This window comes from Dendrobates tinctorius, unplaced genomic scaffold (assembly GCF_039654945.1).
Source record: "Dendrobates tinctorius isolate UK_male_01 unplaced genomic scaffold, ASM3965494v1 ptg000011l, whole genome shotgun sequence".
NCBI lineage: Eukaryota > Metazoa > Chordata > Amphibia > Anura > Dendrobatidae > Dendrobates > Dendrobates tinctorius.
Genome location: NW_027361679.1, coordinates 130,486,771 through 130,512,074, shown reverse-complemented (window position 1 = coordinate 130,512,074; position 25,304 = coordinate 130,486,771). Strand labels below are relative to the sequence as shown.

The 25,304-nt window shown below is 43.9% G+C and overlaps 1 protein-coding gene across 1 annotated transcript in view; it reads right to left on the bottom strand.

The window, feature by feature from the left end:
• Positions 1–10,033: 10,033 nt before the first annotated feature.
• CACNA1S (calcium voltage-gated channel subunit alpha1 S) overlaps positions 10,034–25,304 on the bottom strand; it is a 387,018-nt gene continuing 371,747 nt past the window's right edge. Inside the window, exons 40-42 of the mRNA XM_073547926.1 lie at positions 19,577–19,776; positions 11,295–11,385; positions 10,034–10,222 (exon numbers count right to left, since the gene is read on the bottom strand). Of these exons, the coding sequence (XP_073404027.1) occupies positions 10,193–10,222; positions 11,295–11,385; positions 19,577–19,776 (321 nt within the window). The 3' untranslated portion in view covers positions 10,034–10,192. The remainder of the gene's footprint in view (positions 10,223–11,294; positions 11,386–19,576; positions 19,777–25,304) is intronic.

The window sequence follows — 25,304 nt, the reverse complement described above, 5'->3', positions numbered from 1 at the left end:
CCCAGCTTACCCCAGTGTTATTTATGACCTTGTTTACTCTGGCTTGATCATATACATATGGTCCACTCTTAATTGTCTGGCCAAGATGAGCAGAGACCACTCCTCTCTGCTTCACACCTGACTGCACTTAGTTGTACATATATTGCAGAGCACAAGTCTGCATAGACTTCAGTCTGCATTGTGATTGCTATAAGTGTGTGCTAGAAGTGTGAAGATTAATTTAAGAATTAAAACCAGAAGGATGTATACAGACTGTGCCCTGCTACCTGCCACCATCGCACTTAACAAGCATCTCTATTCTTCCGACAGGTATGTCCATCCACCCAGCTCTCCTGCTCTCCTGCTGTCTGTCTATGAAGGACACACAGTGCATCACCCAGCTTTGCACATAGACTTGCCTCTGCACCTAGCATTCACATGGTATGCCTTTCAGCTAACCCCAGCTTACCCCAGTGTTATTTATGACCTTGTTTACTCTGGCTTGATCATATACATATGGTCCACTCTTAATTGTCTGGCCAAGATGAGCAGAGACCACTCCTCTCTGCTTCACACCTGACTGCACTTAGTTGTACATATATTGCAGAGCACAAGTCTGCATAGACTTCAGTCTGCATTGTGATTGCTATAAGTGTGTGCTAGAAGTGTGAAGATTAATTTAAGAATTAAAACCAGAAGGATGTATACAGACTGTGCCCTGCTACCTGCCACCATCGCACTCTAACAAGCATCTCTATTCTTCCGACAGGTATGTCCATCCACCCAGCTCTCCTGCTCTCCTGCTGTCTGTCTATGAAGGACACACAGTGCATCACCCAGCTTTGCACATAGACTTGCCTCTGCACCTAGCATTCACATGGTATGCCTTTCAGCTAACCCCAGCTTACCCCAGTGTTATTTATGACCTTGTTTACTCTGGCTTGATCATATACATATGGTCCACTCTTAATTGTCTGGCCAAGATGAGCAGAGACCACTCCTCTCTGCTTCACACCTGACTGCACTTAGTTGTACATATATTGCAGAGCACAAGTCTGCATAGACTTCAGTCTGCATTGTGATTGCTATAAGTGTGTGCTAGAAGTGTGAAGATTAATTTAAGAATTAAAACCAGAAGGATGTATACAGACTGTGCCCTGCTACCTGCCACCATCGCACTCTAACAAGCATCTCTATTCTTCCGACAGGTATGTCCATCCACCCAGCTCTCCTGCTCTCCTGCTGTCTGTCTATGAAGGACACACAGTGCATCACCCAGCTTTGCACATAGACTTGCCTCTGCACCTAGCATTCACATGGTATGCCTTTCAGCTAACCCCAGCTTACCCCAGTGTTATTTATGACCTTGTTTACTCTGGCTTGATCATATACATATGGTCCACTCTTAATTGTCTGGCCAAGATGAGCAGAGACCACTCCTCTCTGCTTCACACCTGACTGCACTTAGTTGTACATATATTGCAGAGCACAAGTCTGCATAGACTTCAGTCTGCATTGTGATTGCTATAAGTGTGTGCTAGAAGTGTGAAGATTAATTTAAGAATTAAAACCAGAAGGATGTATACAGACTGTGCCCTGCTACCTGCCACCATCGCACTCTAACAAGCATCTCTATTCTTCCGACAGGTATGTCCATCCACCCAGCTCTCCTGCTCTCCTGCTGTCTGTCTATGAAGGACACACAGTGCATCACCCAGCTTTGCACATAGACTTGCCTCTGCACCTAGCATTCACATGGTATGCCTTTCAGCTAACCCCAGCTTACCCCAGTGTTATTTATGACCTTGTTTACTCTGGCTTGATCATATACATATGGTCCACTCTTAATTGTCTGGCCAAGATGAGCAGAGACCACTCCTCTCTGCTTCACACCTGACTGCACTTAGTTGTACATATATTGCAGAGCACAAGTCTGCATAGACTTCAGTCTGCATTGTGATTGCTATAAGTGTGTGCTAGAAGTGTGAAGATTAATTTAAGAATTAAAACCAGAAGGATGTATACAGACTGTGCCCTGCTACCTGCCACCATCGCACTCTAACAAGCATCTCTATTCTTCCGACAGGTATGTCCATCCACCCAGCTCTCCTGCTCTCCTGCTGTCTGTCTATGAAGGACACACAGTGCATCACCCAGCTTTGCACATAGACTTGCCTCTGCACCTAGCATTCACATGGTATGCCTTTCAGCTAACCCCAGCTTACCCCAGTGTTATTTATGACCTTGTTTACTCTGGCTTGATCATATACATATGGTCCACTCTTAATTGTCTGGCCAAGATGAGCAGAGACCACTCCTCTCTGCTTCACACCTGACTGCACTTAGTTGTACATATATTGCAGAGCACAAGTCTGCATAGACTTCAGTCTGCATTGTGATTGCTATAAGTGTGTGCTAGAAGTGTGAAGATTAATTTAAGAATTAAAACCAGAAGGATGTATACAGACTGTGCCCTGCTACCTGCCACCATCGCACTCTAACAAGCATCTCTATTCTTCCGACAGGTATGTCCATCCACCCAGCTCTCCTGCTCTCCTGCTGTCTGTCTATGAAGGACACACAGTGCATCACCCAGCTTTGCACATAGACTTGCCTCTGCACCTAGCATTCACATGGTATGCCTTTCAGCTAACCCCAGCTTACCCCAGTGTTATTTATGACCTTGTTTACTCTGGCTTGATCATATACATATGGTCCACTCTTAATTGTCTGGCCAAGATGAGCAGAGACCACTCCTCTCTGCTTCACACCTGACTGCACTTAGTTGTACATATATTGCAGAGCACAAGTCTGCATAGACTTCAGTCTGCATTGTGATTGCTATAAGTGTGTGCTAGAAGTGTGAAGATTAATTTAAGAATTAAAACCAGAAGGATGTATACAGACTGTGCCCTGCTACCTGCCACCATCGCACTCTAACAAGCATCTCTATTCTTCCGACAGGTATGTCCATCCACCCAGCTCTCCTGCTCTCCTGCTGTCTGTCTATGAAGGACACACAGTGCATCACCCAGCTTTGCACATAGACTTGCCTCTGCACCTAGCATTCACATGGTATGCCTTTCAGCTAACCCCAGCTTACCCCAGTGTTATTTATGACCTTGTTTACTCTGGCTTGATCATATACATATGGTCCACTCTTAATTGTCTGGCCAAGATGAGCAGAGACCACTCCTCTCTGCTTCACACCTGACTGCACTTAGTTGTACATATATTGCAGAGCACAAGTCTGCATAGACTTCAGTCTGCATTGTGATTGCTATAAGTGTGTGCTAGAAGTGTGAAGATTAATTTAAGAATTAAAACCAGAATTGAACCAGAAGGGAACTGAAGGTAACTGGACAGTCACTGTAAACAATGTTTCTGTTTGTTATCACTTTCACCCCAATAATCCTTCACTTTCTGCTAATTCCCCTAATCCCTACTCCTAGTAAGGAACTGTTCATCTCTTCTTCAATCCTCCCCATCCACCTCACCTCCGCCTCAAAACTGTTCCTTAACATACAATCCTCTGTCTCCAAACACAGACAGCCCCCTCATGCCCTCTCCTGCTCCCACCTGCTAACACTTTCTCTGCTCCTTCTCACTGCTGGTGATATCTCTCCAAATCCTGGTCCTCCTCACCACATTCCCACAGTCATTTCTACCTCCCATCCACGCTCTATCACAACCTTCCGTAACCTCTCCAACCTTATACCCATTCACCCAGCCCCCGCTTCCCCAGTCCCACTAACAGGAGCTCTGTGGAACGCTCGCTCTGTCTGCAACAAGCTTTCCTACATCCATGATCTTTTTGTTACTACCAAACTCTCCTTCCTCGCCATCACCGAAACCTGGCTCACCCCTTCTGACACAGCCTCTCCTGCTGCACTTTCGTATGGTGGCTTCCACCTTTCTCACACCCCCCGCCCCAGCAGCAAACATGGTGGAGGAGTTGGTTTTCTCCTGTCAGATACCTGCTCCTTCACCCCAATCCCACTGCCACCCTCTGTTACCCTCCCTTCCTTTGAGGTGCACTCTGTGCGCATCTACTCCCCCTCCAACCTCCAACTGGCTGTCATCTACCGCCCCCCAGGGCCAGCCACCACCTTCTTTGACCACTTCACCACCTGGTTACTTCATTTCCTTTCCGCTGACATCCCTACCATCATCATGGGCGACTTCAACATCCCCATTGACACTTCCCTCTCAGCTGCCACTAAACTTCTATCTCTCACTTCCTCCTTCGGCCTCACTCAATGGTCTTCTACAGCCACCCACAAAGATGGCCACACACTGGACCTCATCTTCACCCGCCTCTGCTCCCTATCTAACCTCTCTAACTCACCTCTTCCTCTCTCTGACCACAACCTGCTCACATTCTCTTCCCTCTTCACTCCATGTCTACAATCCTCACCCCACAAACTTTCACACCCTCGCAGGAATCTTAAACACCTTGACCTACACTCATTCTCTGAATCCCTCCTCCCTCTTACAGATATAAGTTCCTTACACAATGCGGATGACGCTGCCGCTCTATATAACACCACAATAGCTGTAGCTTTGGAATCCGCTGCCCCACTTACACATACCAAAACTCGCAAAATCAACAGACAGCCCTGGCACACCAGCCTGACCAAAGAGCTGAGGCGAGCTTCCAGGGCTGCTGAGCGCAGATGGAAAAGATCCCACTCCAACGAGCACTTCATCGCATTCAAACAGTCCCTCACTACTTTCAAGACCACACTCGCCACAGCTAAACAAACCTACTTCTCATCTCTCATATCCTCCCTGTCTCGCAACCCTAAACAGTTATTCAACACCTTCAATTCTCTCCTCTGCCCCCCAGCACCTCCTCCCTCCCCACTCATCTCAGCTGAAGACTTTGCCTCATTTTTCAAGCAGAAAATTGATAACATCAGGGACAGTTTTGGTCAACAACCCCCAGAGCCCTTCCTCCCGACTTCCCAGCCCTCCACCTTCAAAACCAACTTCTCCACCATTACAGAAGATCGACTCTCCACTCTACTCTCAAGATCACATCTCACCACCTGTGCACTCGACCCGATCCCATCCCACTTCATCCCAAACCTCACCACAGTCTTCATCCCAACCCTAACCCATCTCTTCAACCTATCACTAACAACTGGTGTTTTCCCCTCAAGCTTTAAACATGCCTCCATCACACCTATCCTCAAAAAGCCCTCTCTTGACCCATCCTCTGTATCTAGCTATCGCCCTATATCACTTCTCCCATACGCCTCCAAGCTACTGGAACAACACGTCTACCTTGAACTGTCCTCCCATCTCTCTTCTTGCTCCCTCTTCGACCGCTTACAATCTGGCTTCCGGTCACACCACTCCACTGAAACAGCCCTTACTAAGGTCACCAATGACCTCTTAACTGCCAAGAGCAAGCGACACTACTCTGTCCTCCTCCTCCTGGACCTGTCGGCTGCCTTTGACACAGTGGACCATTCCCTATTATTACAGACCCTCTCATCCCTCGGCATCACAGACTTGGCCCTCTCCTGGATCTCATCATACCTAACAGACCGGACATTCAGCGTCTCCCACTCACACACCACCTCCTCACCTCGCCCCCTATCTGTCGGAGTCCCACAAGGTTCAGTCCTTGGGCCCCTGCTGTTCTCCATTTACACCTTTGGCCTGGGACAGCTCATAGAATCTCATGGCTTTCAGTATCATCTTTATGCTGATGACACACAGATCTACATCTCTGGACCAGATATCACCTCCCTACTAACCAGAATCCCTCAATGTCTGTCCACTATTTCATCCTTCTTCTCCACTAGATATCTGAAACTCAACATGGACAAAACAGAATTCATCATCTTTCCCCCATCTCACGCGACCCCCCCTACGAACCTATCAATTACAGTAAATGACTGCCCACTCTCCCCAGTCCCACAAGCTCGCTGCCTCGGAGTAATCCTTGACGCTGATCTCTCCTTCAAACCACATATCCAAACCCTTTCCACTTCATGCCGACTTCAACTCAAAAATATTTCACGCATCCGTTCATTCCTCACCCAAGAATCTGCAAAAACCCTAGTCCATGCCCTCATCATCTCTCGCCTTGACTACTGCAACCTCATGCTCTGTGGCCTCCCCTCAAACACTCTCGCACCCCTCCAATCTATTGTAAACTCTGCTGCCCGACTAATCCACCTGTCCCCCGCTATTCCCCAGCTTCTCCCCTCTGTCAATCCCTTCACTGGCTCCCAATTGCCCAGAGACTCCATTACAAAACCCTAACCATGACATACAAAGCCATCCACAACTTGTCTCCTCCATACATCTGTGACCTCGTCTCCCTGTACTTTCCTGCACGCAACCTCCGATCCTCACAAGATCTCCTTCTCTACTCCCCTCTTATCTCCTCTTCCCACAATCGCATACAAGATTTCTCTCGCGCATCACCCCTACTCTGGAACTCTCTACCACATCATATCAGACTCTCACCTACCATCGAAACCTTCAAAAAGAGCCTGAAGACCCACCTCTTCCGACAAGCCTATAACCTGCAGTAACCACCGATCGACCAAACCGCTGCACGACCAGCTCTACCCTCGCCTACTGTATTACCACCCATCCCTTGAAGATTGTGAGCCCTCGCGGGCAGGGTCCTCTCTCCTCCTGTACCAGTTATGACTTGTATTGTTTAAGATTATTGTACTTGTTTTTATGTATACCCCTCCTCACATGTAAAGCGCCATGGAATAAATGGCGCTATAACAATAAATAATAATAATAATACTACATACATACATACATACATACATACATACTACATATACTACATTCATACAACATACATACATACTACATGCATACACCAGGAATACAATGACGGGAGGTAGGTATCCTTCCGCACAATATTCCTCTGCCACTGTAAAAAAATAGTCCCTAGTCTCACTTTTGATACAGGAAAGATGTATATCTTTGTACCGTGTTAGCCAGTGGATAGAAAAATATTCAGGATTGAGAGTCCTCAGTAGTTGATACCTTTTAATGGCTAACTGAAAAGATGGTAATACATTGCAAGCTTTCGAGACTACTCAGGTCTCTTCATCAGGCTAGACTAATACAAAATCTGAAGTCACATATTTATGCACAATACAGCCTAGAAAAAATGCAATAGATAAGACAAGTGACGTGAAGCAGAACTATCAATATGGGAGAGGGAGAAACATAAATATCATAAAAATATGATATTTTAATCATCTGGACAGAGTCTGAGCAACAGCTAAAGACGTTCCACGAACAGTTTAATCAATTTCATCCCACCATCAATTTAACACTCAACTACTCCAGCACTGAGATTAATTTTTTGGACACCATCATTAAGCTAAAAAACAATGAAATAGAGACATCCCTGTATCAGAAGCCAATCGACCGTCCAACATACCTTAAATGGGACAGTTTCCATCCAAAACACATAAAGAACTCTATTATCTATAGCCAAGCCATCAGATACAATCGTATATGTTCCAACCCCATGGATAGAGACAAACACCTTGGTCGCCTCAAAAAGACCTTTTTGAATCAGGGTTACCATCCAAGAACAATTGAAAACCAAATTACAAGAACCACCAGAATGTCAAGGAATCATCTGCTAAATTACAAAGCTAAAGAAGAAAATAACCGAGTGCCTCTAGTAGTCACCTACAATCCAAATCTGGAGGTGCTAAGGGGAGCTGCACGGAAATTACAACCTTTACTACAAAAAGATGCCCAATTAAAATCCATTTTTCCAGACCCCCCACTGCTGTGTTTTAGGCAGCCCCCAAATATAAGAAGCATCATTGTCAGAAGCTCCCTGTCCTCTCCAACAGCTGCAGGAACCTTTCCTTGCAACCAGAAAAAATGTAAAACCTGTCCATTTATAATGACCACGGACAAGATAAAGATCCCCAACTCACATCAGGACTACAAGATCGCAGGTACTTTCACCTGCATTACATCTAATGTGGTGTACTTAATTATTTGTACTAAATGTCCAACTGGGGGTCTGTATGTGGGGGAGACTGGGCAAAAGCTTAGAACAAGGATGAATGCTCATCGTCACACAATAAGAGAAAAAAGAATGGATCTACCTGTGGCAAAACATTTTTGTATCCCTGATCACAGCAGCGTGGATATGAAATTACTGGTATTGAAAGGTAACTTCAATTCTCAGAGAGAGAGACGAGTTTGGGAGTACAAATTTATGACGAACTTTGACACTCTCAGTGCTGGAATGAATGTGTCGCATGGATTTATGTCTTTTTACATCAATTAAGGAATTTCCTTTTAAAACTAGACCCCAATCAGAGGACCATAAAACATCCGGACTCCTTATCTATGTACTGGTCCAATATTTATGTTTCTCCCTCTCCCATATTGATAGTTCTGCTTCACGTCACTTGTCTTATCTATTGCATTTTTTCTAGGCTGTATTGTGCATAAATATGTGACTTCAGATTTTGTATTAGTCTAGCCTGATGAAGAGACCGGAGTAGTCTTGAAAGCTTGCAATGTATTACCATCTTTTCAGTTAGCCATTAAAAGGTATCAACTACTGAGGACTCTCAATCCTGAATATTTTTCTAGTCTCACTTTTGGCATTGTTGTGTGAGAAAGTTCCCACGCAGCTTTTGCTATAAAGTGAGACCAGTGAACTATAGTAACCTCTCAGTGATGCACTGCAGGAGATCGTCCTGGGACACTCGTGGATTTCTGCGGATCAGGGAGTATGTTGGTTGTTTGTTATTTTAATATTTTTTACAGTGAGATGACACTGGCTTCGGGGATCAACGTGACAAGTGATGGTGAGCATGTACTCTGTTATATGTACTGTATTACTGTATGTCTATATGTATGTATTGTATGAATGTATTGTATGTAGTATGTATGTTGTATGAATGTAGTATGTATGTAGTATGTATGTATATATGTTGTATGAATGTAGTATGTATGTATTATGTAGTATGTATGTATGTTGTATGAATGTAGTATATATGTAGTATGTATGTAGTACATATGTATGCTGTATGAATGTAGTATATATGTAGTATGTATGTTGTATGAATGTAGTATATATGAAGTATGTATGTAGTATGTATGTATGTTGTATGAATGTTGTATATATGTAGTATGTATGTAGTATGTATGGTTTGTTTTTTTTTTCACATTCAACACATTAGCCGGATGATGGGACTACTACTGTCCCATCATTGGCTAATGTGTCAATCACTGTCATTGTAGCAGGCATAGCCCGATGGGACTTGTAGTCCCATCGGACGATGCCTGCACACACACTCAACCCCCGGCAGGCCCGCACAGACCCCCCGGCAGGCTCGCACAGACCCCCCCGGCAGGCCCGCACAGACCCCCCCGGCAGGCCCGCACAGACCCCCCCGGCAGGCCCGCACAGACCCCCCCGGCAGGCTCGCACAGACCCCCCCGGCAGGCCCGCACAGACCCCCCCGGCAGGCCCGCACAGACCCCCCCGGCAGGCCCGCACAGACCCCCCCGGCAGGCCCGCACAGACCCCCCCGGCAGGCCCGCACAGACCCCCCGGCAGGCCCGCACAGACCGCGCATCATAATAACATCATTTCAGCAGCCAATCACAGCCATGCCATTAGTTAACATGGCTAACAACTGGCTCATTGCATTATGGGAACTTCCGATTCCGGTATTCGATATTGTAAAAATATCGGAACACGGTATCGGAACTCCGATACAGCGAATATCGGCCGATACCCGATATTTGCAGTATCGGAATGCTCAACACTAGTTGATAGTCATACTCTGGGCATAGTGTACATACAGCTTTCAGTACAACAACCAAACCATCATCTGTCATTATTGCAACCCTTTCCTTCAATGCTAATGCAGTTTTATTTACATACTGTATAATAGCCTCCCGTTGACAATCATACATCACGTATTGCATGTATCATAGATTAAATCCCATCTCTATATCGATAGTTCTTTATCTACAGACAAAAGCAATTTTAACAGTAGCAAGATTAAAACACTACATATAAAATGAAATTGCTTTATTTTACTTATTGACTGCTGGATCGAAACGGCATGTAAACAGTTCACTGCGTGATATTAAATCCAGTATTGTGAAACTGTAAAATGTCCTTTTGCAAATCTCCTGGCTCCCTTTATCTTGATGTAGTTAGCTTGCTGTATTTTCACATTTTCAAGGAATGATGATTCAGCTCCTAATGGGAAAGATGATTTGTATTGGTGTTCAATAATTACTTTTATCAATTTCCATATCCACATTAATTATAGAAAGGGAATATTGCCATACACATAATTGTCATTATGTAGTTTTTTTTTTCCAATATCCCTGCCATATTTTAGCCATTTAACTTAGCTTAATGAGAACTACTGTAAAGGGTCACTCAGACCCAATTTAAATGAGCTGTTCAGTACTTTATGGGCCGGACACCCATCTGCATGAGAATCTGCATCTCTAGAGCTTATATTATATAAAAAGGAAGGAGTTGACAGTTTGATAAGTAATGGCTGCTCTGCTGATCTCACTGAAGAGCTGTGTGTGTTTGCTCACACTGGCGTTGATTCTCCCATGAGAGAGAATTGGGTCAATTATTCTAATGACACTTGGCTCAAACTCTGTCAGAGTCTCATCTGAGTGTTATACGATTTTCTCGCATTAGACAATCGCATCACAGGGATCCCACGTCGGGTTTTCATTCATTCTCTCCTGCCGGCAGAGCAGGAGAGAAGAATTACAGCCGCGGTCAGCACCAGCCGCCGGGAACAGCACTTACTGTAGCGCTTCTTCCCGTGATTAAGATAACGGCTCCAGAAACTGCCAGTGGTGGGGTTGAAGGTGGAAAAGGGGTAGGGAATTGTGTTTCTGCAGGACTGAATAAATCAGGAACTGATAGCCAGGGGAAGGGAGGTGAGCAGCTAACTGCTGTCTACAAATCAATGAGAGAGAGAGATGTGGCTGGTTTCTCATGAGTTAACTCCTCAGCTTGGATTCAGCTACTGTGCATACTGGACAGCCTCTGGTTGTTTACCACTGTCACGCTGTATGATAAAAGCTCTAATTGCAGGAGAACCACAGCAAATAGAAAAAGCAAGTCAATTGTAAACTTGCTTATTTTCATGCTAACTGAAGCAATTTAATAACATGGGTATACATTTTTAAGCTTAGCAAAAATTGAACACTGTTGACAGCACACTGTGTTGGTAGAGCTTTCAAGACTGCTAAATTTATTAATAGCTTCAACAAAATGTTTATATGCATTACTTTTTTACCTCTTGACTGCTGGTACTGACAGAGTTCCACTGCTCTTCTTTTTGTTGTGCTTTTGCAGCATTTAAAGTGGTAAAGTTAAGTTCAATTCCACTAGAAAAGGAGAATCAATGTTATTATACAATGTTATTTATAATATATACTTACATATACGTACAGAAACATATATATATACATATATATATATGTACAGTATTTTCAGCATCAGAAGTATACAAAAGAACATCTAAACAAGTCTGATGCATTTTGGAAATAAGTCCTGCAGACTGATAAGGTTAAAATAGAATTGTTTGACAACAATAATCAAAGGTATGTAGGGAGAAAAAAAGGGTACGGAATTTCAGGAAAAGAACATCTTGTCAACCATTAAGCATGAGGGTGGATCAATCATGCTTTGTGATTGTGTTGCAGCCAGTGACACGGGGAACACTTCACGGGTAGAGGGAAGAATGGATTCAAAGAAATTTCAACAAATTCTTGATGGAAACATAACATCTGAATCCATTAGAAAACTTATGGAAGGAACTAAAGCTCAAAGTTCATAAAATGAGTCAACCGAACCTTCAGGATTTCAAGAATGTTTGTGTGGAATAATGGGATGTAATCAAACCCGAGCAATGCATGCGACTAGTTTCCACATAAGGGAGGCATCTTGAAGCTGTCATCACCAACAAAGGATTTTATACAAAGTATTATAGAAATTTCAGTAAGCATGTTTAATACATTTTTGCTGTGACATTTATCTTTATTACACGATGTACAATACAAAATAATAATGTGGTACCATGTTAGCCAGAAAAATTGCTGTAAATACTTATGTCCCAAAAAATTGAGAAAAGTATTCAAGGAGTAATACCTTTATTGGTTAACCAGAGAAATTACATTTGCAAGCTGTCAGAGCTCAAAAGGTCCCTTCACCAGGCTATATTACAAGTGAATTCACTGTATGTATGCATGTGTGTATATACAGTGCCTTGCGAAGGTATTCGGCCCCCTGGAACTTTTCAACCTTTTCCCACATATCATGCTTCAAACATAAAGATACCAAATGTAAATTTTTGGTGAAGAATCAACAACAAGTGGAACACAATTATGAAGTTGAACCTAATTTATTGCTTATTTTAATTTTTTGTGGAAAGTCAAAAATGTAAAAGTGGGACGTGCAGTATTATTCGGCCCCTTTACTTTCAGTGCAGAAAACTCACTCCAGAAGTTCATTGTGGATCTCTGAAAGATCCAATGTTGTCCTAAATGACTAATGATGATAAATATAATCCACGTGTGTGTAATCAAGTCTCCGTATAAATGCACCTGATCTGTGATAGTCTCAGGGATCTGTTTGAAGCACAGAGAGCATCATGAAGACCAAGGAAAACAACAGGCAGGTCCGTGATACTGTTGTGGAGAAGATTAAAGCCAGATTTGGATGCAAAATGATTTCCAAAACTTTAAACATCAAGAAGCACTGTGCAAGCGATCACATTGAAATGGAAGGAGTATCATACTAGTGCAAATCCACCAAGACCCGACCGTCCCTCTAAACTTTCATCTCAAACAAGGAGAAGACACATCAGAGATGCAGCCAAGAGGCCCATGATTACTCTGGATGAACTGCAGAGATCTATATCTGAGGTGGGACAGTCTGTCCATAAGACAACAATCAGCCGTGCACTACACAAATCCGGCCTTTATGGAAGAGTGGCAAGAAGAAAGACATTTCTCAAAAATATCCATAAAAAGTGTCATTTAAAATTTGCAACAAGCCACCTTAGAGACACACCAAACATGTGGAAGAAGGTGCTCTGGTCAGATGAAACCAAAATCGAACTTTTTGGCAACAATGCCAAACGATATGTTTGGCGTAAAGGCAACACAGCTCATCACCCTGAACACATCATCCCCACTGTCAAACATGGTGGTGGCAGCATCATGGTTTGGGGCTGCTTTTCTTCAGCAGGGACAGGGAAGATGGATGGAGCCAAATACAGGACCATTCTTGAAGAAAATCTGTTGGAGACTGCAAAAGACCTGAGACTGGGACGGAGATTTGTCTTCCAACAAGGCAATGATCCCAAACATAAAGCAAAATCTAAAATAGAATGGTTCACAAATAAATGTATCCAGGTGTTAGAATGGCAAAGTCAAAGTCCAGACCTGAATCCAATCGAGAATCTGTGGAAAGAGCTGAAAACTGCTGTTCATAAACGATCTCCATGAAACCTCACTTAGCTCGAGCTGTTTGCCAAGGAAGAATGGGCAAGAATTTCAGTCTCTCGATGTACAAAACTGATAGAGACATACCCCAAGCGACATGCAGCTGTAATCGCAGCAAACGGTGGCGCAACAAAGTATTAAGTTAAAGGGGCCAAATAATATTGCACGCCCCACTTTTCAGTTTTTGACTTTCCACAAAAATTTAAAATAACCAATAATTTTCGTTCAACTTCACAATTGTGTTCCACTTGTTGATTCTTCACCAAAAAATTACATTTGGTATCTTTATGTTTGAAGCATGATATGTGGGACAAGGTTGAAAAGTTCCAGGGGGCGGAATACTTTTGCAAGGCACTGTACATTATATATGTGTGTGTGTATGTATGCATGTTTATGTATATACACACTCTGACAGAGTCACTGGGGAAGCGATGGCGTGGAGATACGTGTCACTGCGCATGATGGCATCAGTGATGTAAAACAAAAGTTCGACACGTATCCAATGCCCTGGGTTGGTGAGCTTATTGAGAAGCTAGTGTCAGCCAGGTACATCACCACCCTGGACCTAACGAAGAGGTACTGGTATATTCTCCTGTCTCCAAGTGCCAAGGAGAAGACTGCCTTCTTTTCACCTGACGGGTGCTTTCAATATACCCGGATGCCGTTTGGACTAAAGGGAGCCCCAGCCACCATCCAGAGGGCTATGGACCGGATACTAGTCCCTCACAAGAAGTACGCCGCCACTTATTTGGATGACATTGTGGTTTTCAGCCCTGATTGGGGAAGACACCTGCAGAAGGTCCAGGCGGTACTCGATGCACCAAGGATAGCGGGGTTTACTATAATCCCCTGCTTAATCAGTGAAGGTGCCAAATTCCCCCACTTTGGGCAGAGGGGGGATATGTGACAGAGTCACTGTGGAAGTGATAGAGGGGAGATACGTGTCACTACACATGATGGTGTCAGTGATGTAAAACCAGAGAAGTTTCCTCCAGCACACTATGTGTTGGGAGGATTAAATGAAAGTTATGTTATGGGCTTGTTTTAATGGACCTTCATAGAGCGGGTGGGAGGAGGTCCACATATCTCCAAATGCAGAGTCCTGACAGAACCTGTGTGATGTCCAGATCATTTGATCAGTCACATGATGGAGGAGTTAGAAGGTTTGGGCTTAAATGGCTGAAGGTCAAAGCTTTCAGTGTTAAGTGTGTACTTGGAAAAGGAGCACTCCAGGAAAGTGTGTGGTAATTCTGAACCGTGGACATTGCTGTCTGTGAGCGGGCTGATCCCCACTAGGAAATGGACTGTTTCTTTGTTTCTTTGTTCTGCCCAGAGGGCCGTCTCTATTTTCCCAAGCTATGCTGTCTACAATAAACCAAGCCTTTTCTTAAAGAGACAGTGTTCCTGTTATATCTCTGTGGCCAGCTGAGTGGGCCGCTCTACCACAGGTGGTGGAGAATGAGGGCAGCGGATCGTCAGAAGCTACTGCCAGAACAGTGGGCAGAGGTGCTGGCCCCATATTTGACTGGTGAGCCCCAAAAGGCCTATTATGATTTGGCATTACAGGATGTGCAGAAGTATGCCAAACTAAAAACTGAAATTTTGGCATAAGAAGGAGTGACTATGTCAGTCAGAGAACAAAGGGTTCACCACTGGGCCTATTGTGGGGACAAACCGCCTCGATCCCAAATGTTTGACATACTGCATCTGGTGCAAAAATGGCTGCAGCCGGAATCCTCCATTGCAGCCCAAATGGTCGAGCGCGTTGTCAAGGAAGGTTTGCGCACTCCCTTCCTGGGCCGGTGCAGACCTAGGTTACCCAGGGAGAACCCCGAAATGCAGACAAACTGGTGGGCCTAGTGGAATAGTTTCAGGTGTTCGACAGGTCCCTAAGAAAGCCAGGGGGTAATGCATCCTCATACTGGGATACCCAGTGAGAACCTGAGCCCCAAAAGAGGGGTAGTAAAGCCACTCCTGGAGGTGGAGTCCTAGATCCTAAGGCGTCACTGAAGGTTTATCAAAGGCCACGGGTAAAGATTTGCTTTGCTAGAGATGTCGCGGTCCTGGACATGTAGCCACCAGTTGTCCCTTGTCCACCGAAGAGATGGACTGTAGACTAGGGAGGTGCTGCTCCTACTATGCCTACCCTGCCTGCAGTGTGGACTATCAGCCCGGTGAGGGGCCGCAGGCATGCCCCGCGTCAATAAATGGGGTGCTGGTGACAGGATTCTTAGACTCAGGGAGTATGGTGACCCAGATAAGGGCTAAATTTCCCCATCAGTTGATCCTGGGGAAACACATGGGGGTACGCTGTTTCAACTGGGGCGCCAAAGACTATCCCGTTGCCAGGGTGTTGGTTAAAACAAGCCAGGGTACGGAGTCCCATAAGGTAGGGGTGGTTGAAGGTTTGCTGCAACCCTTGATAATCGGGAGGGAATTCAGCCTTTTCTGGGACTTGTGGGGAAAGGCGAAGATCTCAAAGGACGCACAGTAGCCAGCTCAACCCTGTTGAAACCCCATCACAGTGGGAGATGGATGAGTTTCCCTTGTGTGTCTTGGCTGGTGATGAGGATGAGATGGTGACCAGTGAGACTGAAATTCCTGTACTGGGGGTCTCTGAGAGGGAATGTTGGGACTGCCCAAATGCAATCCTTGACTTTGAAAAATGTACAGGAAAATGTGACTGTGATAAATGGGGTTGTCCAAGAACCAAGGACCAACACCAGGTTCCCGTACTTTGCGGTCAATGGAGAGTTGCTATATCGGGACAATAAACAGAGAGGGGAAGTATTAGAGCAGCTGTAGGGTACATAGATCTGGCCCATGCTCATGTCTTGGGGGGGGCACCTAGGTATAGATAAGACCCAAGAACGGGTCCTTCAGAAATTTCCCTGGCCTGGGTGTCACAGAGACATTGTTAATTTCAGCCGATCCTGCCCTACCTGTCAGCTAACTGTCTCCGTATCCCACTTCTGCAGTCCCCTAGTTCCGATACCCATAATCGAGGTCCCGTTTGACTGGATTACCATGAACCTGGTCGGGCCCTTAATTAAGTCCGCCAGGGGTCATCAATACATCCTCGTGGTAATGGACTACGCTGCATGGTTCCCATAAGCGGTACCACGGAGTAAGTCCTCCACCTGGGGTATAGCACGAGAGCTAGTCAATATTTTTTCCCAGACAGGCCTGCTGAAGGAGATGGGGAAAGGGGGTGAAGACAATGTTGAGCCTGGGTGTTATCGAGGAATCATTGAGTGGCTGGTCCAGCCCTATTGTCCAGATGCTGAAGCCGAATAGAGAGTGGCACTTCCGTAACAATTACTGAAAGCTCAATGAGTTGTCCAAGTTCCCCAAGTATCCAATGCCCTGGGTTGGTGAGCTTATTGAGAAGCTAGTGTCAGCCAGGTACGTCACCACCCTGGACCTAACGAAGATGAGCTGGTAAATTCTCCTGTCTCCAAGTGCCAAGGAGAAGACGGCCTTCTTTACACCTGACGGGTGCTTTCAATATACCCGGATGCCGTTTGGACTAAAGGGAGCCCCAGCCACCATCCAGAGGGCTATGGACCGGATACTAGTCCCTCACAAGAAGTACGCCGCCACTTATTTGGACGACATTGTGATTTTCAGCCCTGATTGGGGAAGTGGTCCAGGCGGTACTCGGTGCACTAAGGATAGCGGGGTTTACTATAATCCCCTGCTTAATCAGTGAAGGTGCCAAATTCCCCCACTTTGGGCAGAGAGGGGATATGTGACAGAGTCACTGCGAAAGTGATGGAGGGGAGATATGTGTCACTGCACATGATGGTGTCAGTGATGTAAAACCATAGTAGTTTCCTCCTGCACACTATGTGTTGGGAGGATTAAATGAAAGTTATGTTATAGGCTGGTTTTAGTGCACCTTCATAGAGCGGGTGGGAGGAGGTCCACAGTATCACCACATGCAGATGTAAGGAAGTGAGAGGTGATTTTTTTCTTGCTTCCCTTCCTCAGATTGGTCCCTCCTATGTTATTGTGTATATAGTGCTAAGTTATAATGCTTATGATTAATGCCTGCGATACTGCTACATTTAATGATGTATTATCGCTAGTCTTTAATGTATTGCCACATGTATGTGTTACCATTGTGTAGAAAGTTGTAACATATGATCTTGTGTATTACATTATTGCATAATGTTATGTGTCTGTTGAGCATGTACAGTTAGGGTAAGTTAGTGCATCTTCTTGGGGACATTAGAGGAGGGCACTTTAGTACATAGTTTACAGAGTTATGAGTAAGTGTAGTTCTGTAGCGGGCCACTAGGTAGGGGCATACTAGTGGGCTCTATAGGTATAGCTGATAGGACGTTCATAGAAGGTTAAGAGGCTGCCGGGTAGTAAGCGGGAACTTCGTAGTAATTTAGGTCAGATGGGGCCAGGGCGCCCCAGTGTCCACATGGCGTCTAGGCCCGGACAGCTTGGCAGCCACGCAACGTTCAAGCGCTGCAGCCCACGTTATCCAAGGCCACTGTGTGTGTCACAGTAGTGGGTCAGTACAGAATCGGGAAGATGTGGTGACTTGTCACCTGGGCCAATGCTTTTAGGGCAGGAGTCGGCTGGACAGATGAAGTGAAGGAAGCTGGGACTTTGACGAGTTCGGTACAGATGGGCCGGATGCTTTACCAGAGGCAACCAAACCTGGTGACTGATGATTTTGAGTCTGGGGCGAAACAGGCAGAAGGAATTGTCATCATGGCAAGGTTAGGTCAGGAAGGAACTGGGGAGCAGTCTAGGACAGTTCGGTCCGGGTGTGTACTGCACATAAGTAACAGCCAGCCAGGTAAAGATGTGGAAACAAGCAAATGTCACCATGTACCAACTATGAATGTAACGTGTGAAATACTCAGTAAAGACTACTGAGGTCTGGCACCTGCGCACTGCAGTATTCTGCTCTGCCCTCAACAGGACAGAGCAGTGCCCCTGCGCCGGAGCCACGACAGGAAGGAAAGAAGAGGACGTTACCATTAGAAGATGGGAGGTGCTGGACCGCAACACCCATCGGACCAAGACCGGACCGCCCCTGGGTGAGTATAATCTAACTCCTTTTTCTTATCTTTCAGGTTACATCGGGGGCCTATCTACAGCATTACAGAATACTGTAGATAAGCCCCTGATGTCAGTGGTGGCAGCTCATAGTCGAAAAAAAGGGTGACGGATTCCCTTTAAATCAAGAGCCGCGGAGACACCATCACATGTTTCTCAGCGCAAGCAATGACTAGCCAGGTCTTTCACCGGGAATATTTCCCATAAGGGATGGGGGGCAATGCTCTAGCATCACTGCGTTGAGAAACATGTGATGGTGTCTCCGCAGTGTTGGATGTTGATCTCCATGAGTTCATTCATCCTCATTTTTCACAGTCTTTTACTAGGCATTGCTCCTACTAGCCAGTTTCCTACTCCACACTGATGAGGGGCAATACCCCGAAACAGCTGTCTGTGGATGGATACCATGTTTTGGCATAGGTGATTTCCTTCATTGGAGACTGCCCTTCCAGTGGTTGTTCCTTCCCGGTGAAAGACCTGGCTAGTCATTGCTTGCGTTGAGAAACATGTGATGGTGTCTCCGCAGCTCTTGATTTACATGTTTTTGCATATTTCCCATAAGGGATGGGGGCAATGCTCTAGCATCACTGCGTTGAGAAACATGTGATGGTGTCTCCGCAGTGTTGGATGTTGATCTCCATGAGTTCATTCATTCTCATTTTTCACGGATTCCCATTAAAGACACAGTGTTCCGGTTATACCTCTGTGTCCAGCCGAGTGAGCCGCTCTACCACAATACATACAGTATCAAAGGGTATGCTATATAATGGGTGAAGACCAGGTCTTGAAATCCTCATTGATTGTTCAAAATAAAACAAACTTCATGGAGAGCGGTGTGTGGACTCACCGAGCAGTGTTTTAATCTATCTAGTGGGGTACCTGCAGCCCGGAAACCCACTTAAAGCACATAATTTTAACTTATTCTTGCACCATTGAATGACAAAGGATAGGTGTTATTTACACCAAACTATGAACCACTAGTACTTGCCTTAATGTTTTGCTATTATTTGTGTTGCGGTTTTTCCTTGGTGGTGGGAAAAATACAGGATCTGGTAGAAAAACCGGAGACTCTAGGTCATCACTAGCTTCAGAAAAACGTAGAGGTCGCTGGCTGGTGATAGTTGTGTGCATAGGACTGACAAGCTCAGTGTGAAAACTATCTTCTTGCCCAAATAGTCCACCTGTCCTCTGGAATACAAAATTTAACAAAGGAATTAAAAGTAAAATATATATATATATATATATATATATACTGTATATATATATATATAATTATATTATATAACATCAGAATGTGATCCGGCATACTAATGCACATTTTAATTAATTTGATGCAGAAATAAATAAAGGAAATGTTTTTTCTATTTTTATAAGGCATAGCCATTAATTTGTATCCTTAACTCTATCCTGTCACAGTATTGCCTCTCCATGTTCTGTGGATTTCCACAAAGCCATGAAAAGATAGTGCATCTTCACCCAGTATCACGATCCCAGGGCCCTTGCTCCACCTGATTTTTGACCATGCTTGCTCCCTAATGTTAGCGGAAGCAGCAGCATGGAGAGAGTAGTGTCGGAGATTGCTGCCTTTGACACTACATTGACTCCCAGCAACGCAATCGTGGGGAGCTGATGATTGCTATGGCAACTGGAGGCCCCACCAAAACTTCTGGGTCAGCCATATATCAATCCATATACTGAAAAGAAAAAAGGATGGCACTCACTGTTTCTAAAATCCAATCTTTATTATGACAAATTAAAACATCTTTAGCAAGGGGGGTAGGATGGGAAGAAACAGTCGGACGATGGCCGTTTCATGCTCCCTTGCGCTTCTGAACAGGACCCATATGGTGAGTGCCATCCTTTTTTCTCTTCAGTATATAGATTTATGCAATTGTTTATATGGGTTCACACTGGTGAATATGTAAGGGTGGTGTATTTGACGAGGTGATCACACGTAGTGGATATTTGGGCTCAGGTGTTGCAGCGGTGCAGGAATTTTCCTCTGCAGTATTGGAGCCATATATCAATGCCTAATGAATCAAGTCAGAGGCACAATCTTTTAGACTGCCTGTCAGTATAAGCCCAGCTGAAGAAGAGCATATAAAAAATGGTCTGAGTTTCAGCCAGAAAACTCAGATGATTTTCAGCAAATTTTGTACTATTAAAAACTGGACAGTACACGTCCCATTTATACTCTTGTCTGCATGAGCCCTAAACTAACACTGACAGGCTGGATAAGCAATGCAGAGTATTAACTATGCAATCAAAGGATTCCATATTCAAGTCTTCTCGTGCGACTGACAATTGTTTTAAAAAATTAAAAATGTTTTTAACTGTATAAAAAAAAAATGCAGAAAAATATTTTCAAACAAAAAGGAGTTTAACAGAAAAAGCCCCCAAAATGACACATATCTAGTATCGCTGCAACGACCCATGTTATAAAACAATATATTTATTCCACATGGAAAACGCTGCAAAAAATGAAAAACAATGACAGAATTGTCAAAATTGTTCATACCAATACACACAAAATGAAATAATGAATGATCAAAAAGTTTTATATATTCCAAAATGGTACCAATAAAAACTACAACTTAATATACAATAAACACAGTAAACAAAATAAAAAAAGTTCTGGACCTCTGAATATGATAAAAAAATGAAAAAAAATATTTTTTAAACCGTTCATGACATATGACGTACATGTGCATCAAATGTTGTGTCGCTGACCTGCACATGACAGCTGATTTAATCAGCCGTCATGTACCTTTAACAGCTGTGGGTGTAGCGATGCTCCATACATGGCTGTTAACCAGTTAAATCTCGCTGTCAATCTCACAGCCTAGCTTGTCGCCACAGTCATGATGAGCAAGTCTCTACCTGCTCAGTCCTGTTTCTTCGAATATTGGCACCCTGGTTCTACTGCTTGGGACCCCCGCTAGTCCCATGAACACAGTCCTGTTTAGGTTACCTTTGGAGTTTAGCAAGCTCAGGGTTTCTTTTGACATGTCATCCTATCCAAGGTTCCCTTTAAGGTAGAAGGCTACTCTGCTTCTTCAGCCAGGTTAAAGTTGTGCTACTCCCTTGTCCCTTAATCTCCTTTTTCTTAGTAATTCAGTCGCATTGGCAACACTGCTTACAGACATTTCCTACTTGACCATGAACTTGTCCCTATCTAACTGTCAAGAAGCAGTTACTTACCGTAACACTAATACCCTCCCACTATGGGTTAGTCCTAAACATGTACTCCTAACTAACTCTTACATCATTATCCCCCTTATACTACCTATGTCTTACCCTATGCTATCCTATACTGTACACTACCAACATTATACATTTAGCAATTTTCAAACTTTTAATTTTTGTGCCCTTAATTCAGAGAATCATATCTCACAAAATAGTTAATAAATAACATTTCCCACATGTCTACGTTACATCAGCACAATTTTGGAAACATAATTTTTTAAGTTATAAGGGTTAAAAGGTGACCAGCGATTTCTCATTTTTCCAACAAAATTTACCAAACCATTTTTTTTTAGGGACCACCTCACATTTGAAGTGAGTTTGGGGGGTCAATATAACAGAAAATAATCAAAAGTGACACCATTCTAAAAACTGCATCCCCTCAAGGTGCGCAAAACCACATTCAAGAAGTTTATTAACCCTTCAGATGCTTTATAAGAACTAAAGCAATGTGGAAGAAAAAATGAACATTTTACTTTTTTCACAAAAAATTTACTTTAGACCCAAACTTTTTTATTTTCACAAGGGTATCAGGAGAAAATGGACCACAAAATTTGTTGTGCAATTTCTCCTGAGTATGCCGATACCCCGTATGTGGGAGAAAGAAACTATTTGGGCGCACGGCAGGGAACAGAAGGGGAGGGAGCGCAATTTGACTTTTTGAATGCAAAATTGTCTGGAATCAATAGCGGGTGCCATGTCACGTTTGGAGACCCCCTGATGTACCTAAACAGTGGAAATTCCCAATTCTAACTCCAACCCTATCATAGCCCTAACCCCAACACACCCCTCACCCTAATCCTAAGCACAACCCTAACCCTAACCCTAGCCCAACCCTGGCCCTATCTCTAACCCTAACCCTAGCCCAACCCCTAACCCCAACCCTAACCCTAGCTATAACCCTAACTATAACCCCAACCATAACCCTAACCCTTAAGCTAATCGTAATGGAAAAATGGAAAAAAATACATTTTTAAGGGGGTGATAAAGGGGGGTTTGATTTACTATTTTTTTTATTTTGATCACTGTAATAGCATCTATCACAGTGAACAAAATGAATCAATAGGAAAAATCTCCTATTGTTACAGGGTGCCGGCCGGCAGATCTCGGTGGGCGCACTGCGCATATGCCCTACATTTTCTTCCCGGAAGAAGACGCCGTGTACCGGGAGGACATAGCCGGAGGGACCAGGGGACCCAATTTCTCTCTCCTCTGATGTGCTAGATCATATCATAGGAGAGAGAAATAAATCGGAAATCTGACTTTTTTTTGCGGTCATCGTTATTACGTGAATAACTGTGATCGCTATACTAGGGTCGGTAAATACTGACCCAAATCATATTCTCCGGGGTTTAAGCTACTCCCTGTAGCCGAGACCCCAGAGATTTTCTGACACTGGGGGGTGCTATAACGTTATTTCTCAGCACCTTATTTCTCGGAGCAGAGGAATAAGTACCCTTAACTGTTAACTGCTGCCGTTAAATGGTGTATCGGCCGTTGTTAAAGGGAATCTGTCACCCTTTCTTTGCCCTATGAGCTGCTAGCATTGACATCAGGGGCTTATCTACAGCATTCTGTAATGCTGTAGATAAGCCCCTGATGTAACCTGAAAGATAAGAAAAACACTTTAGATTATACTCACCGGAGGGGGCGGTCCTGTCCGGTCTGACGCCTCCCATCTTCATACGATGCTGTCCTCCTCTTCCCTTCCTGTAGTGGCTCCGGCGCAGGCGCACTGCTCTGCCCTGTTGAGGGCTGAGTAGAGTCCTGCAGTGCGCAGGCGTCGGGAGAGGTCTGGCACCTGTGCACTGCAGTATTCTACTCTGCCCTCAACAGGGCAGAGAAGTGTGCCTGCGCCGGAACTACTACAGGAAGGGAAGAAGAGGACGGCATCATATGAAGATGGGAGGCGTCGGACCGGACCGCGCTACCCATCGGACCAGACGGCCCCTCTGGTAAGTATAATCTAACGTGTTTTTCTTATCTTTCAGGTTACATCGGGGGCTTATCTACAGCATTACAGAATGCTGTAGATAAGACCCTGATGTCAGTGCCGGCAGCTCATAGGGCAAAAAAGGGTGACAGATTCCCTTTAAGGGTTTAAGAGACTGAATTTTCCTCAATACATTCCAAGAATTTTCCTATAGAAAATACCTGAGTTGATATGACATCTGGGGGGTCTGCTGAAGACCTCAGTGCTTGTCATGATGCTTCTCCTGTGAAAGCCATTCATATAGTGATTTTCACTATACATTGATATAAATATCTTTATATAAGATTGCTGTATTAGTTTAGTAAACTAGTTTTAACCAATTTGCACCAAAGCCTGTTTTCACCTTCCTGACCAGGCCAATTTTTACAATTCTGACCACTGTCAATTTACGAGGCTATAACTCTGGAATGCTTCAATGGATCTCACTAATTCTGAGAATATTTTCTCGTGACATATTGTACTTCATAATAGTGGTAAAATTGATTTGATATGACTTGCGCTTATTTGTGAAAAAAATGGAAATTTGCCAAAAATATAGAAATTTTGCAATTTTCAAACTTAATTTTTGTGCCTTTAAATCAGAGTCATATCGCACAAAATAGTTAATAAATAACATTTCCCACATGTCTACTTTACATCAGCACAATTTTTGAAACATATTTTTTTAGTTAGGAAGTTATAAGGGTTAAAAGTTGACCTGCGATTTTTCATTTTTCCAACAAAATTTGCAAAATAATTTTTTTAGGGACCACCTCACATTTGAAGTGACTTTGAGGGCCCTATATGACAGAAAATACCCACAAGTGACAACATTCTAAAAACTGCACCACTCAAGGTACTCAAAACCACATTCATAAAGTTTATTAACCCTTCAGGTGCTTCACAGGATTGGAATGTGGAAGGAAAAAATAAAAAAATTACTTTTCTTTCACAAAAATTTTCCTTTAGACCTAATTTTTTTTTTACTTTCGCAAGGATAACAGGAGAAAATGGACCATAAAATTTGTTGTGCAATTTCTCCTGAGCATGCTAGTACCCCATATGTGTGGAAAATCTACTGTTTAGGCACAAAGCAGGGCTCAGAATGGAAGGAGCACTATTTCACTTTTTGAATGTAAAATTTGCTGGCATAATTAGCAGACGCCAAGTCATGTTTGGAGAGCCCCTGATGTACCTAAACAGTGGAAACCCACTATAAGTGACACCATCTTGGAAACTAGACCCCTTTGGGAACTTATCTAGATGTGTATTGAGCACCTTGAACCCACAGGTGCTTCACAGAAGTTTATAACATTAAGGCGGGAAAATAAGAAAGTCACATTTTTCTCAGATAAATCTTTTTTAGCTCAAAATTTTGCCATTTCATAAGGGTAACAGGAGAAATCGCTCCATGCAATTTGTTGTTCAATTTCTCCTGAATGTGCAGATTCTCAATATATGGAGGAAAACAACTGTTTGAGTGCATGGCAGGGCTTGGAAG